The sequence below is a fragment of the Diabrotica virgifera genome, chromosome 1 (genome assembly GCF_917563875.1).
Source record: "Diabrotica virgifera virgifera chromosome 1, PGI_DIABVI_V3a".
Taxonomy (NCBI): domain Eukaryota; kingdom Metazoa; phylum Arthropoda; class Insecta; order Coleoptera; family Chrysomelidae; genus Diabrotica; species Diabrotica virgifera.
Genome location: NC_065443.1, coordinates 258,447,579 through 258,462,199, shown reverse-complemented (window position 1 = coordinate 258,462,199; position 14,621 = coordinate 258,447,579). Strand labels below are relative to the sequence as shown.

At 33.7% G+C, this 14,621-nt stretch overlaps 2 protein-coding genes across 2 annotated transcripts in view; both read right to left on the bottom strand.

The window, feature by feature from the left end:
* Window positions 1-4,448, bottom strand: part of LOC126893361 (uncharacterized) — a 119,379-nt gene extending 114,931 nt beyond the window's left edge. Inside the window, exon 1 of the mRNA XM_050663444.1 lies at window positions 2,374-4,448. Coding sequence (XP_050519401.1) covers window positions 2,374-4,448 — 2,075 coding nt within the window. The remainder of the gene's footprint in view (window positions 1-2,373) is intronic.
* The window catches only part of LOC126883753 (nuclear speckle splicing regulatory protein 1-like), a 161,931-nt gene that overhangs the window by 120,360 nt on the left and 26,950 nt on the right, over window positions 1-14,621 (bottom strand). The gene's annotated exons all lie outside the window — the stretch shown is intronic.

Sequence of the window (14,621 nt, the reverse complement as noted above, 5' to 3'; positions counted from 1 at the left end):
CGTCGCGAAATGAAACGCTTTAAGGCGTCCAAAAACGTCGTATAGGAGAGGTCTCCTACTAACTCAAAGTGAGTGGCCTTGGTCGTGAAGCATACGAATACGCATAAATATGCCTTTACTAATTTTTTAGAGCGCAATTTACCGTCCTTTATCATAAAGGGACCGGCAAAATCTAATCCAACCCTACTAAAGGGATGAGAATATGTTACTCGGGAAGACGGAAGGTCTCCCATTTTTGGAGCCATTAGGCGTGGATTTGACTTATAACAGATTAAACACTTTCTTATTATGCCTCTTACCACGGTTCTGCTGTTTAAGAGCCAAAATTGCTCCCTCAGACTGCATAAAACTGCCTGAGGACCAGCATGTAACATCTTTTGATGTTGATATCTGATCAATAGCTTAGTGAAATTGTTTTTGTCGGACAATAACAAGGGAAATTTTTGGCTGTAGGGTAGGTCAGAGTTTTTTAATCTGCCGCCCACTCTTATTAAATTACCTTCTAAAAAAGGATCCAAGGATAATATTCTACTTTTCTTAGGCAATACATTACCGGAATTTAACGCGTCGATCTCCTTGGAAAAATCTTGTCTCTGTGCCAACATGATTAACGCATTTAATGCCCTATCTAACTCAGCAATTGTTAGAGGACCCGTTAATCTAGACTCGCGATTCTGAGCGTTGTACCTAAATCTAAGACAGTAGCCCGTAACTCGCAATAGCTTTAAGTATGAGGAATAGCGTTCCAACAAATCGAATTCATTTATAGTTAAAAAATTTAACGTTTTATTTTTCCGTCTTTCTGGAATGTCTTCAGTATAAACTTTATTCTGACGAGACCATCTTAAATGGGACGTTCCCAGCCAATCGGGACCATGCCACCATAACTGCGACGAGGTTAATTCCATTGGGCTCATTCCACGTGAAACAATATCAGCGGGATTTTTTGGAGAACGCACGTGACCCCATTGCGATGCCTCTGTCAACTCTTGTATAATAGAAACACGATTGGATACAAATGTTTTTAGATCACTAGGTTGCATGGAAATCCAAGCAAGCACAATTGTGGAATCAGTCCACAAATACGTGGAGGATAACTTCACGTTTAAGGTATCTATCACCTTTTTCGTTAGCGTAGCTGCCAGTACAGCTCCACATAATTCGAGTCGCGGTAAGGATATACTTCTGAGCGGCGCGACTCTGGATTTTGAGCATAGAATTCGAGAATAATAGGATTCATTATCGGTTTTTGAGACCAAATATATACATACACCGTAGCCTGCAATAGAGGCATCCGAGAAGGCATGTAATGTAAATTCAACTGCGTCCACCATGCTTACCTGCCTTGGTGTAGAAATTTTATCAATATCCGACAGCTGTTTATAGAAATTAATAAACGATGAGAACAAATCAGCTGGAACAGTTTGATCCCAATCAATTTTTTCCTTCCACAGTTGCTGTAGAATTGGTTTGGCACGTATGCATACTGGACCTATTAACCCTAATGGATCAAATACTTGCGCGATTGTAGATAAAATAAATCTTTTAGTAACTCGCTTATGTATACGCTCGCTAAAATTTACCGAATAACCTAATTCATCTTTATTGGAATCCCAAATCAAACCCAAGGTTTTTACTGTTTTGTCGTCTGTAATGAAGTACTGTGGTAAATTTATATCGTTATCACCTTCCAAAATTTTCTGGTCATTAGACGCCCATTTACGGAGTATAAAACCCGTATCTGACAGCATGGCTGAGATGTTACATTTAAATTTCTGGGCTTCCTCAATCGTGGAAGCCCCAGTGATTAAATCATCCACATAGAAGTCCCTTAAAATTATATGACTCTCTTCGGGATATTGCTTCGAATTATTTTGTGCAATTTGATGCAATACTCTAGTTGCAATAAATGACGCAGGAGCAGTGCCATACGTGATAGTATTAAGTCTAAACTGCTTAATTTCCTCGTCAGGATTAAATCTCCAAACAATACGTTGCAAATCGCGTTCGGATTCCTTTATGTTTACCATACGGTACATTTTTTCGATGTCACCAGTAAATACGTAGTTGTGACAACGAAATCTATGAAGAATAGAAAAAAGTTCATCTTGTATATTCGGACCAGTTTTCAAGACATCATTCAGCGATAAACCGGTAGAAGTTTTAGCAGATGCGTCAAAAACCACGCGACACTTCGTCGTTAGGCTTGATTCTTTAATTACACAATGATGTGGCATATAATATTTTATGTTCGACATTTCGTCACTTTCATTAATTAAGGACATATGACCTAATTGAATATACTCTTTCATAAAGGAATGATATTGATCTTTTAATTTTTTATTTTTAGATAGGCGTTTTTCAATACTATACAATCGACGTATTGCGCCATCTTTGGATTCACCCATTTTGTTTAATGTTGCCTTGATAGGCAGACTGACAATGAATTTGCCGTCACTACCTCTAGAAGTAGTTTGTTTGAAGTGCTCTTCGCACTCCAATTCTTCTTGGGATAGCCGAGTAGTAGTCGGACATTCCTCAAGCTTCCAGAATTTTTCTAGCTTTTCTTGAATATCAAGATTTTTTATGTTTAGATTGCATATATTATTACAAGAATTAAGTAAACTTATAGGTCCGGAGAGTATCCAGCCAAGATGCGTCTTCTGGAGCACAGGCATGTTCTTGCCACATTTTATCTGGCCAACACACATTAGTGACCAAAATATACTAGCACCTAACAATACCTCAATAGGTTTAGATTGATTAAAGTCAGTGTCTGCGAGTTGAATATTTTTAGGAAAGTTGATGGCCTCCCTGTTAAAAGATATACCCGGCAAGTTGTCCGTTATTTTTTCTAACGCCAAAAAACTAAGATCTGCATGAAATGACTTGTTCATTGAATATATTTTAGCTTTAGTTGAATGGTTTATTCGTATCAACTTTTTACTTATACCGGACGTAGAAATATCTACGTTAGATTTATTAAGACCTAGTTTTGTTAGACAATTATAAGTCATGTAGTTTGATTGACTTGCGGAATCTAGAAGAGCTCTGCATTTTACAAAGCATCCACTTTTATCTTGAATATAAATATTCGCAGTAGAGAGTAAAATATATGAACTTGAGTCACTACTCGCTAGTACTGTTTCATTAGTTGGAAAATACAACTCATCCTTATTTTCTAAACTTGAAGAAAACAGATTTACCTGTCTATCACTTGAAGTTTCTTCTCTAACTTCAGTGCTCGTCGACGGATTATTTTGATTGGTCGATTTTTCTAAGTGTAGCAACGTGTTGTGATTCCTGTTGCATTTGCGACAATCTTCACTTCTACAATCCTTGTTAGCATGCCCTGCTCGTAGGCATTTAGTGCAAAGTTTCAATTTTCTAATTTCCTTTATCCGATTGTCAACAGTAAGTTTTAAGAGACCTTGACAATAATATATTAAATGAGATCCTTTGCAAAAACTACATATTCTATTATTCTGTTGAGAAACATGGGTATAAGACCTATTTTTTGACTTTCTAACTTCGCGAGAGCTTTCGTTAGTAGTATCTGATTTGAATTCTAACATTTCCAAAGCCTGACAACGGGTAGAAAGAAATTTAATGAATTCCTCATAAGAAGGCAATGTGGTTACATCTGACAAAGATAATTCCCACTCCTTTCTTGTTTTATTGTCTAGCTTGGATGACACGAGGAAAATAATTATAGAGTCCCATTCCTTAACGGACTGCTTAAGATTTTCCAAGGCACGAATATTTTTTTGTAAAGTATCTAAGAGATTTCTTAAGTCCTCCCTGGATTCTTTATTTAGAGAAGGAATTTCGAATAGAGCCTTTATGTGGCTATTTATAATTAAGCGCGAATTCTTATATCTCTGGCATATAAGGTCCCAAGCTACAGAGTAGTTTGCATCGCTGACCTGCAAGGATTGAATTGTTTGTAGCGCTTCTCCTTTTAATGAAGAAGAAAGGTAATAAAACTTTTGAATGGCTGACAGATTTTTATTAGTATGAATAATATTGTTAAATGAATCATAAAACTGCATAAATTTTTCCAAGTTTCCGTCAAATTGAACTAAACTGAGGGGAGGTAACTTAATATTTACAATTGGATCAGACATTTGAGACGATTCTGATGAAAGGTGTGAACCGCTAGCTATGGAGCCACCCAAAATCGAACGAGCTTTTGAAACAGCTGCATAATATGCCGATTCAAAACTATCTCTCTCACTATTGTGATCTTCATTGTCCACCAAGGACTCTAAAGCTGACTGACATATATCAAATTTGCTTAACGTCTCTTCAACCTTTTCGAGCCTAGCCATTAGCTCATACTGATCCAGCTTGTCTTTATTACTTGTTAGATAATTACTGAACCTAGTTATCTGACCTTTTAAATTTGCTCTTTGTGATTTTAGTGACTTAATTTGATCGTCAGCCATTTTTTATATAAAATGTATTATTTGTATATATCGAACAACTAAACTAATGTATGAATAGTTTTTATTTGCTTTTATTTTATATTTTTATATTATATTTATTTATTTTATTCAAATAATCTCAAATTAATTAAGAATTATTACCGGCAAAATGAATCAAACAGATTTCTTAAGTTTTTATTTTTTGTGCACAAACGTGCAACGTCGCAATCACTCGTCAACTTTTCTCCAGCGTGGCCTCGAATGAATGAACGGCGTATGAATCGCTCTGCGCTCACGCGTATTAAAATAGATCCGATAATGCTATGCAAAATTATTATATCAAACAAATATTAAATACCTGCAATAATAATCCACAATAACTTCACAAGATTCTATATGCAATTTGTATGACAGAGTTTAAAATAACGTAATGCTTTTCTATTTAATATATTTTATAATATGCATGCAACGAAATCAAAGATGAATGCCAATCTTTACGTGCAAAAAATCAATAATATCGATTTATATTGTTATATTGGTTCAAATTGTTGCTATCATAAGGCAAATTTAGGAACGTAAATGTGTAAAAGGATGGACTTACCCCCTGATTAATGATAATACGGCAATTTTTATACGGCTTCTTGGCGGCAAAAATGCGGCTATCTCACAGGTGTACAAGTCACTGATTTCACAAGTTCAAATCCGGCTCGAAGGACCAATGAATGGGTATACAAATACCTGATTATTTTCTCTCATCTCTTCCTTTGTAGTACAAATAATTTATTTAGCGGACTGTATTTTTATTAAACCAATAATTACAAAAATTATTACAGAATTACGTTTGATGCTACCGCATCGAAAAGTCTTAGTTGTTCTCTCTTTTCTTCTTGTCTCACACGAAGCGCGCACTTCAGACGGTCGAAAAACGTCACAAATATTTCGCGTCGTTGCCAGCTTTCACTTCTTTGTTCATGGAACTGAACACTTATAATTTAAAAATCGAAAACAAATGTTATATATAAATCAGAAAATATATTATAGTCTGTTCGCTAAACTCAGACGCAACTTTCTAGATATTTTAGTCGGTAAGTTTGCCAATTTTAGTAAAAAATTATCCACTAAAATATGTAGCCAGTTGCGTCTGAGTTTAGCGAACAGACTATAAAAGCATTAAAATTATATAAAAATCAATAGTGGCAATAGTTAATAGAAACATTAAACAATGTGAAGATTTCTAAACTGTAACTAATAAAATATCTAAAATACTAAATAGTAATAAAAAGAAACTAACTTAAACTGTAGACTCTGAACTCTAACTAATAAAATATCTAAAATACTAAATAGTAATAAAAAGAAACTAACTTAAATGAATAAACTAACCTATGAAATAAACATCTAAATTATTAAAAAAACATTTTAAACAAGGTCTAAATTCATATGTCTAATTTATAAACAGATATGGCAACACTGTTCACTGTTGCATGGCCGTTGCCCTAAACTTTATGTTGTCCTAAATATTTATATTTTAGGAGAAAACTTGTCTAAACTGAGAAGATTTAAAAGATGTGCTATACCCACTTGTAAGTTGCCAAAAGGAGTCGACATATTGTCAAAAGAATTCCCCACTAACTCTGCCCGAGCTGAACGTTCTAAAAACCGCACAAAACAAAAAGTGAACCCAGAATGTGATCCTGAACAACCAAGTATTCCCGATGTTGATGTTATCAATAAAACAAATTAACCATCAGAGGAAGAAATTTTATGTGCTGATGCACTATTGAAATTATGCGATGGAACAGTAAAGTCTTTTAAAGACTTTCAAGTTCAAGTCAACACTCCAAAAGTGGTTACATTATCAGATATAATAACGTCAGATACCATGCTATGCAGTTTTACAGGATTGCAGAATTTCCAATTACTGGATGGTATAGTGTCATCAGTTAATTTAGTGTATAAAGACATTAGAAGTCATAGACTAAGTATAAGACAGCGAATAATGCTAACATTTGTAAAATTGAAGTTGGATTTAAGTTAAGACAAAAAGAAAAAGACAACGGAAACAGTTTCGAGTAGTAGCAGTGATGAGGATACTTCAGTGGTGAAATGTCCACCTCCATTAAAAATTAAAAAAGTTGCTGGTGAGTCTACACTAGACAAATAAATATTTATTTTTCTTTATTCAACAAGATCTCCATCAGTTAAAGAACTTCAAGACACATGTCAAAAAGCAGCAGCACCTCAAGAACTTCAAAACACACGTCAATAATTGGTCAATCCGTCTATACAGATAGATGCTAAAGGTAAAATATACTTAATACAAGTTTATCATTATTGTGATAACACATATTTTTTAGCATATCAGACACTATTGCAAAAGCTCACTGGAATTCAACAGCAAAATACCCAGATCCTAGCTCTGTTGGAAGAAAATAAAAACTGTACAACAATAAATGGGGATAGTTTTCCAGATTTTCCAGTTACAATTCCCATAACATCAGAAGATCTTTCAGTTTTAGAGCTTTTTTTAGAAAATCACGCAAATGTTGTAGTAAGTTATGAAAGTAATGAGTTCATTAATAGATAAAACTTCCACCCATATATTTTTTAGATCTGTTTTTTGACAAGAATTGGAGGTGAAACTGTAGTTGTCAAGACTGATAGGATTTTGAAATATATTTTATCAATAGCCTATGGCTTTTATGTGATAAAAAGGAGTTTCGGAAACTAAAGCTTTTCAGTGTTATAAGAGGTATGTATACTTGATATTTTTTGAGTTGGTAAACATATTTTTAACTTTGTTGTGAGCTAACAAGAAAGTATATCTGTGTCAGTAGTATTCACCGAAACTTTAACAGGTTGTGAGTCTCTAACAGCTGGTTAAATTGCAATTTTGACTGATCGATATAACCAGAATTACAATTTCGATATATCGAATGGTCGAAATTGTAATTCAACCAGTTGTTAGAAACTTAACAAACTGTTAACGTTTTGATGAATATGGCCTTATGTGAAGTATCAAATGTGTAAATTTCCAATAACTAGATATTATGTACTTGAGAGGAAATGATCTTTGTGTTTAGTCCAAAACTGCATAAAATATAAGGTGTATTAATTACTAAATAAAACTATTTTTATGCAAAATATATTATTTAAGTTCATTCTCTTTTAAGATTCAGTTAAGCAAGGGTTTAAAACTGCTACCGATTATGAAATAGAGAAAGCGACTAAGGTGTGGTTGAAACATGCTCCACAGAGGATGAAGAGAGCCCAAAACAAAACTATTAAGTTTTTTAAAAATGCATTAGAATTACATTTTTGTTTTCTAAACTATTTTAGTAAACTTTTAAGTTTGTTAAATACTTATTTAAAATATTCTTATTTTATTTTTATTCATTTATTACTTAAAATATTTGGTAACTACTTCCAAGTTATTTCACAATGTTTAAGAAAATAAAAATAAAAAAAGGTGGGCTACTACTGAAAATATTCCGCAATCTTCTGTAACAAAATTACTTCATATATTAAAACCTTTCCATAAACATCTACCACTATAGACTGTCCGGACTTTGCTTAAAACTCCGAGAACAGTAAATACAATAGCATTGCACAATAGAGAGTATGTTCATTTTAATATAAGGGACACTATACTAAATATATTGGGACTAATATTTTAGAATTATCTGTTAATATAGATGGTTTACCTTTATGTAATAGTTCCAGTAAGCAATGTTGGCCAATATTAGGACTGATAAAAAATATCTGTAGTCCTTTTGTAATAGGAATTTTTTGTGGAACATCTAAACCAGAACCTCTTCAGTTATTTTTGCAAGAATTAAAGGATATTTCAAGTTTGATGCAACATGGTTTAAAATACGGCAACACAGTTTATGAAGTAAAACTCTATAACTTTATATGTGATGCACCAGCACGAGCATTTGTGAAATGCATAAAATCTCATTCAGGATATTCATCATGTGAAAAATGTGCTGAACATGGCAGTTACATTAAAGGAAGAGTTGTTTTTAAGTCCTGCAGTAAAGCAGCTAAAAGAACAGATGAAACTTTTATTTTGCAGTCAGATGAAGATCATCACATTGGCATTTCTCCCTTGCTAGAACTAAATATTGGTCTTGTATCCACTTTTCCCATTGATTATATGCATGCTGTATGTTTAGGTGTAATGAGAAAATTATTACATTGTTGGATTGGTGGTAATTTAAATGTTAGACTTCGAGCCTATTCTGTTAAATTACTGTCACAGAGTTTGTTATCTTTACGTCCTTTTATCGTCAAGGAAATTAATAGAAAACCTAGAAGCCTATCAGAGCTAGCACGATAGAAAGCAACAGAATTTCGTACTTTCTTATTATACTTAGGACCAGTGTTAAAAAATATAGATATTGGAATGTATGAGCACTTTCTTTTACTTCATGTTGGAATATTATTTTATGTTCATCTTTTTTTGGAAACAAATTTGGATATGATTTGGTCAATAACTCATTGTCAATTTTTGTATCACATGCTATAAAAATATATGGAGCTGAGTTTGCAGTATATAATTTTCACATTTTGTCGCACCTTGCTGATGACTCTAAAATGTATGGTGAATTAGATTCATTTTCGGCATTTCCATTCGAAAACTTTTTGGGTCATTTAAAAAAAATTGATAAGGTCTCCAACAAAACCTCTTCAGCAGGCTTACTGTCGATTACTTGAATCAAATAATCATTTAAAAATAAATTCGGGAACAAAAAAAATACAATGTTTGTATGAGCATTTCTCATCTCTCCGTTTACATTTTGATAAAGATTATAAAGAATTTACAAAAATTACATTAGATGGGTTACAGTTGACGATTGATTCCTATTCCTATTCGGATTGTTATGTTTTAACCAACAATGGCTTGGTTGTTCAAATTCTGAATGTTCTAGATAAACAATCTGATATTTATTTTGTTGGAAAAGTATTTGAAAATTATGATTCTTTGTACAGTTATCCTTTTGATTCAAAAGAGTTGAATATATATGTAGTAAATAAACTTTCTACATTACAATATTGGTTTCTACATGAAATTGTGGCAAAATGTATGCTGTTTCCAAAGGAGGGTACAGATAGTTTTGTATCTTTTCCTTTATTACATTTAAATAAAATACAGGAAGTTAAGTAGGGGAAAGGAGGGTAAGATGGAAGGGTAGGGCAAGATGGAAATTACCTATAAAACCCGAACTGCGCAATGAAGCGCCTGGATCCACATTCACACAGATGCAGACGAACCTCTTCCATTTACAAACGACGGCTGAATCAGTTCAGGTCAGCTAATGAGTGTACACGCTTCCTTCTTATTTTCGCAGTTAAATATTACATAATTATTGTATTTTTGTGATACGATTATTTAAACAAGGTGTATAATATTATTATTATGCATTTATTCAAAGTATCTATTAGGTACAGGTTATCTGAATTGATATTTAAATAAGAGAAATATTAAAGCATTTTTAAAATATTGATATTATTATTGGAAAGGGGCATATGGGCAAGATGGAAAATTGCAACTTAGGGCAAGTTGGAAGATAATAGTTAGGCAAAAATAATACCAAGGAAATAGGAACCTGCGAGAATAAAAGAAAAGGTAAAGGAAAAGGGACAAAAATAGAAAAAGTTAAAAATATTGTACAACATTTAAAACAGTCTTCACAAAATGATGTGTTCTATGTATGTGATGAACGTTATGTGGAACCGCCCACAGAGGACTGGGTACAATGTCCTGTATGTAATGGTTGGGCACATGAATTGTGTACCGACACAGAAGATGGCAGTTTTTTGTGTGTAAACTGTAAAATGTAGTGCTTTCCTCTACATTCCATCTTGCCCGAACAAGCTTTCCATCCTGCCCTCAGGGTAAGGGCAAGATGGAATTTTTGACATTATTTTTTAATTACTCATAAAAAAAATTCTACTTATTATTAATAATATTTAATGGCTGACTTTTGTAACTGTATAAGGTCTCTTTCAAGAATGATTAAAATGAAAGTTTTGTATTACGTTGTTTTATTTTTTTACACATTATAAAGTTAAGCCTTCCATCTTGCCCTCCCTTCCCCTAATAAATGAATAAAAGTTAATTTTAGCAATATAGATTTGGTTTTTATGGTAATAGGGATCTACATTTTATATGTATTTGACAATCTATATTGTCAATGTATGTAATCTATACAATATAAAAACCGTTGTACGTCACGACTTGTGACCATATTGTAAACTGGCCTCAAAATCCAAGGCTATTTACATTTTTCGAAAAGCAACCTACACTACAAATTTTATTTAACTAACTCTGGACTTTGAGACCAGTTTACAATATATGGTCACAAGTAATAGATGACATACAACGGTTATTGTACTGCATATATTTATAGTTATATTTTAATGCAATGTTGTTTTTGTTTTTATATTTTTTATTACTAATAAAATAAATAATTATATATTATTCCACTGTTTTATTATTTAATTTACGGACACGAATTACAAGGTTTTAAAAAAAAGTTAAGCCACATGCAATTTAATGTACGTCTTAAAAGGTGATAACTCATATATTATTTGTTATCTTAAGTGCACACTTGGTCGCACGTTTTACAAGTGAGCTAAACCAGTTATATTTATAGGTATTCTACAGCGTCAAATCTGAATGAAGTCACAGTACTGACCTATCAATGACCAATTTTTAACCCCGGACATTTCCGTCTGTGCCGTGAAATAGACGCCATTATCACGTTACTACGCCGTCAGAGGATGACGGTATACTAACGTCAGTTGCTGACGTCACTGGGCTGTGACTTTTTCACGTAATAAAGACGTCATAATTACGTCAGTTGCTGACGTCAGTCTAGTCATCAGATGACGTACTTGTGACGTACTCTTGACGTCATCTGGTTAGCTGGGTACACTCTTTTTTATATTAATAAGTCCAAACATATATATAAAAACTATTTAAAAAGTCAGTACAACTATGAACTCACTTTTGTCTCTGTTCTCACAACTTTTAAAACACAACTTAACAACCATAACCATAAACAAGAATGACGACAACACATTCTTTAAACACATCCGCCATATTGAATAATTTTTGAAATGTCATTGGAATGTCCAATCAAAGCGAGCGTATAACGTATATGCGTCGTAGGGCCAACAATTTTTGATAACTCGCGAACATTTACATTTACTCCCAATCCTAAAAATTTTCCCAATCGCGCCTAAAGAAGTATAACTTCAAAAATAGAAAGCATGTTTAGTCCGCAACCTAGCACCATTTAATGTTTATCACTTAACCCGTAACTGTAAACATACTTTTATTGGTCTAAAGAACAACCTCTCTAATTGATTATGCAGGTGCAGGGACGAGATGAAATGACCTATTAATATTTCACACATTTCTCATTATCATCATCATCGGTGGCCCTACAGGTCTTTATGAGCCAAAGCCTTTTTCAGAACAATCCTCTATTCGCCCCTGTCTCTGGCAACTCTTCTCCATGCTCTAATTTCAATAGATTTTAAATCATTTTCTAAGTTGTCTTGGTACCTAAGTTTCGGTTTTCCTCTTGCTCGTTGTCCTATCGGCCCTCTTCGGTAAAAAAGTTTTCTGACTATGGCCTGATTACATGACCTATCCATCTAAGGCATGCTACTTTAATGAATTTTACGTCAGGTTCTCCAAAACTTCTATACAACACAAAGTTGTAACGCCTGCGCCACAAACCTTCTTCTTTTATGCCTCCATATATTCGTCTTATGATTTTTCGCTCAAAACGTTTGAGCAGTTATTGGTCATTCTGTGTAAGTGACCAAGTTTCTGAACCATATGTTAGCACTGGTCTTATTAGTGTTTTGTAGAGAGTAAATTTAATTTTTGTAGGTATTTTTGAGGCCATCTGTCTTCTTAAGCCATAGTAACACTTATTGGTGAACTCTATTCTTCTTTTAATTTCTTCACTACCGTTGTTATCTTTAGTTAGCAGTAAGCCTAAGTATGTGAATTTGTCGACACCTTCCAGTTCTAGGTCGTCAGTTATTATTCTTGTAGGTATGGGGTTGCTTGACCTAGTGCAACACATATATTTGGTCTTTTGAACATTTATATTTAGTCCCATTCTCTGCGCAGATGCTCTTATCTTCAGTCAGAAATTCTGTGGACCTACCTATGATGTCTACGTCATCTGCTTATCCGACAATTTCTGCTGATTTGTTAAAGATAGTACCATTACCCATATAGCACACAACGTCCGATGGACGTCCATATAACGTACATTTAAAGTCCAAACGTCCATGGACCAAAACTGGACGTACTATGTACGTCCCTTACGCGACGTCCACTGGACGTTTGATTTCAACGTACATTGGACATCCATTTGTGGTCCATGGAGATTTTACACAAAATGCGACTATTATTATGAGTAATTATATATAGCTTCTTGTTTTAATCAAAGCAATATTATTAGTAGAATACAAGAAGCTTCTAATAAATGTAGTCACATATTTTTTCATCATCGAATTAAAACACTGAACCACTAAAATTATTTTAATTAAACCTATATAATATTAGATGATGATAAAACGATGGTAAACTTTTTCAGAATAACGGAGCTACATCGCGCATCGGTAATTATAGAACTTACAATAATTAGACACTACCAATTTAAATCTTAAATGGGCATTTTGTAACTTAAATTTCCCGCCAAACTAAATGAGAATCTTCTTGACAACGTTGTCGCTCTTCACGCTATCGTTCGTAAAAGGTAGTACTAGGCAAGTACTTTTAGGGGATTATCGCTGTTAAGTGTTGTGGAATACTGAAGGAGGATTTATTTATGATAATTCACAGAATGGCAAACCTGCTTGCAATATACAACCGTACTGACTCTAAGTTCTAAGAAATAATGTTTGGAAGGAGAACAGAAATAAACATCTTTTAATGTGCATGCATCATAGGGCGCCATTATCTGAATTTTGTCTTTATTAAGTTATTACATACAATATAATACATCCTCTGTGATATCTTTTTTTTTTTATTGTTATCAGCATCAACCACTTTGGGTTATTAGCTGTACTGTCATTGATACATGGTTACTTAAATCTAATAGCATTTTGATTAGGTATTACATAAGTTCACATTTAGGTAACAATATCATAATTTACAAATTAAGAATGTTGTTGTTGTATTGGTTGTTGTTGTATTGGTTGTTGTTGCATTGGTTGTTGTTGTATTGGTTGTTGTTGTATTACAACAACAACCAATACAACAACTGTGATATCTTTGTGTTTGCTGTTTATCGTGCAAGTGCAGTCGTGCATTAATGAAGTTCCTATAATAAAGTTATAATAAAGATAAATAAAAAAGGTATTTTGTGTAATATTTTAAAGTATAAGTTTAGTATTATAGGAACTATTTCCTATACCTAAAGGCTTTTTGCTATGTATGTATTCAAAAAATTATGGACACTAGATTGCTTTCTGAAAAGTGCCCTACAAAAATGTCCATAAGACGTACATTGAATCTACATTAGATGTACATTGAATGTACATAAAATGTACACTGAAAGCTTCAACAACGTACACTGTATGTTCGTAGCGGACGTTCTATGGACGTCCAATTTTGTGAACTCTGGACGTTCGTTGGACGTCCATCGGATGTCCATTGTACCTTAGCGGGACGTCCATTGGACGTTCCAATGTACACAGATGTACGTCCATTGGATGTCCATAAAACGTACTTGTGCTATCTGGGTAGTATTAATCTGGGACTCTCGAATTATTTTTTCTAATGCCAAGTTAAATCACAGACCCGAATAGTCCATCACCCTGTCTTAATTCATTTTTGCAATGAAAGGGTCTTGAGAAATCGTTTTGTATTTTTATAATGCTCTCTGCTCATGTGAGTGTAAGTTCAGTTAATTGGACAAGACGAAGCGGTATTTAAAATTCTACCATAGCAAGTAGAAGTTTACCTCTATTAACTGAGTTATACGCGACTTTAAAGTCCACGAATATGTGGTATGTGTGTCGACACCGAACTCTAGGGTTTTTTCAAGGATCTGCGTCGCTGTAAATAGCTGGTCCGTTGTTGATTTATTAGGACGGAAACCGCACTGATATCCTCCCACTATTTGTTCGGCTTAGGGGAGGAGTCTTTTGTACAATACG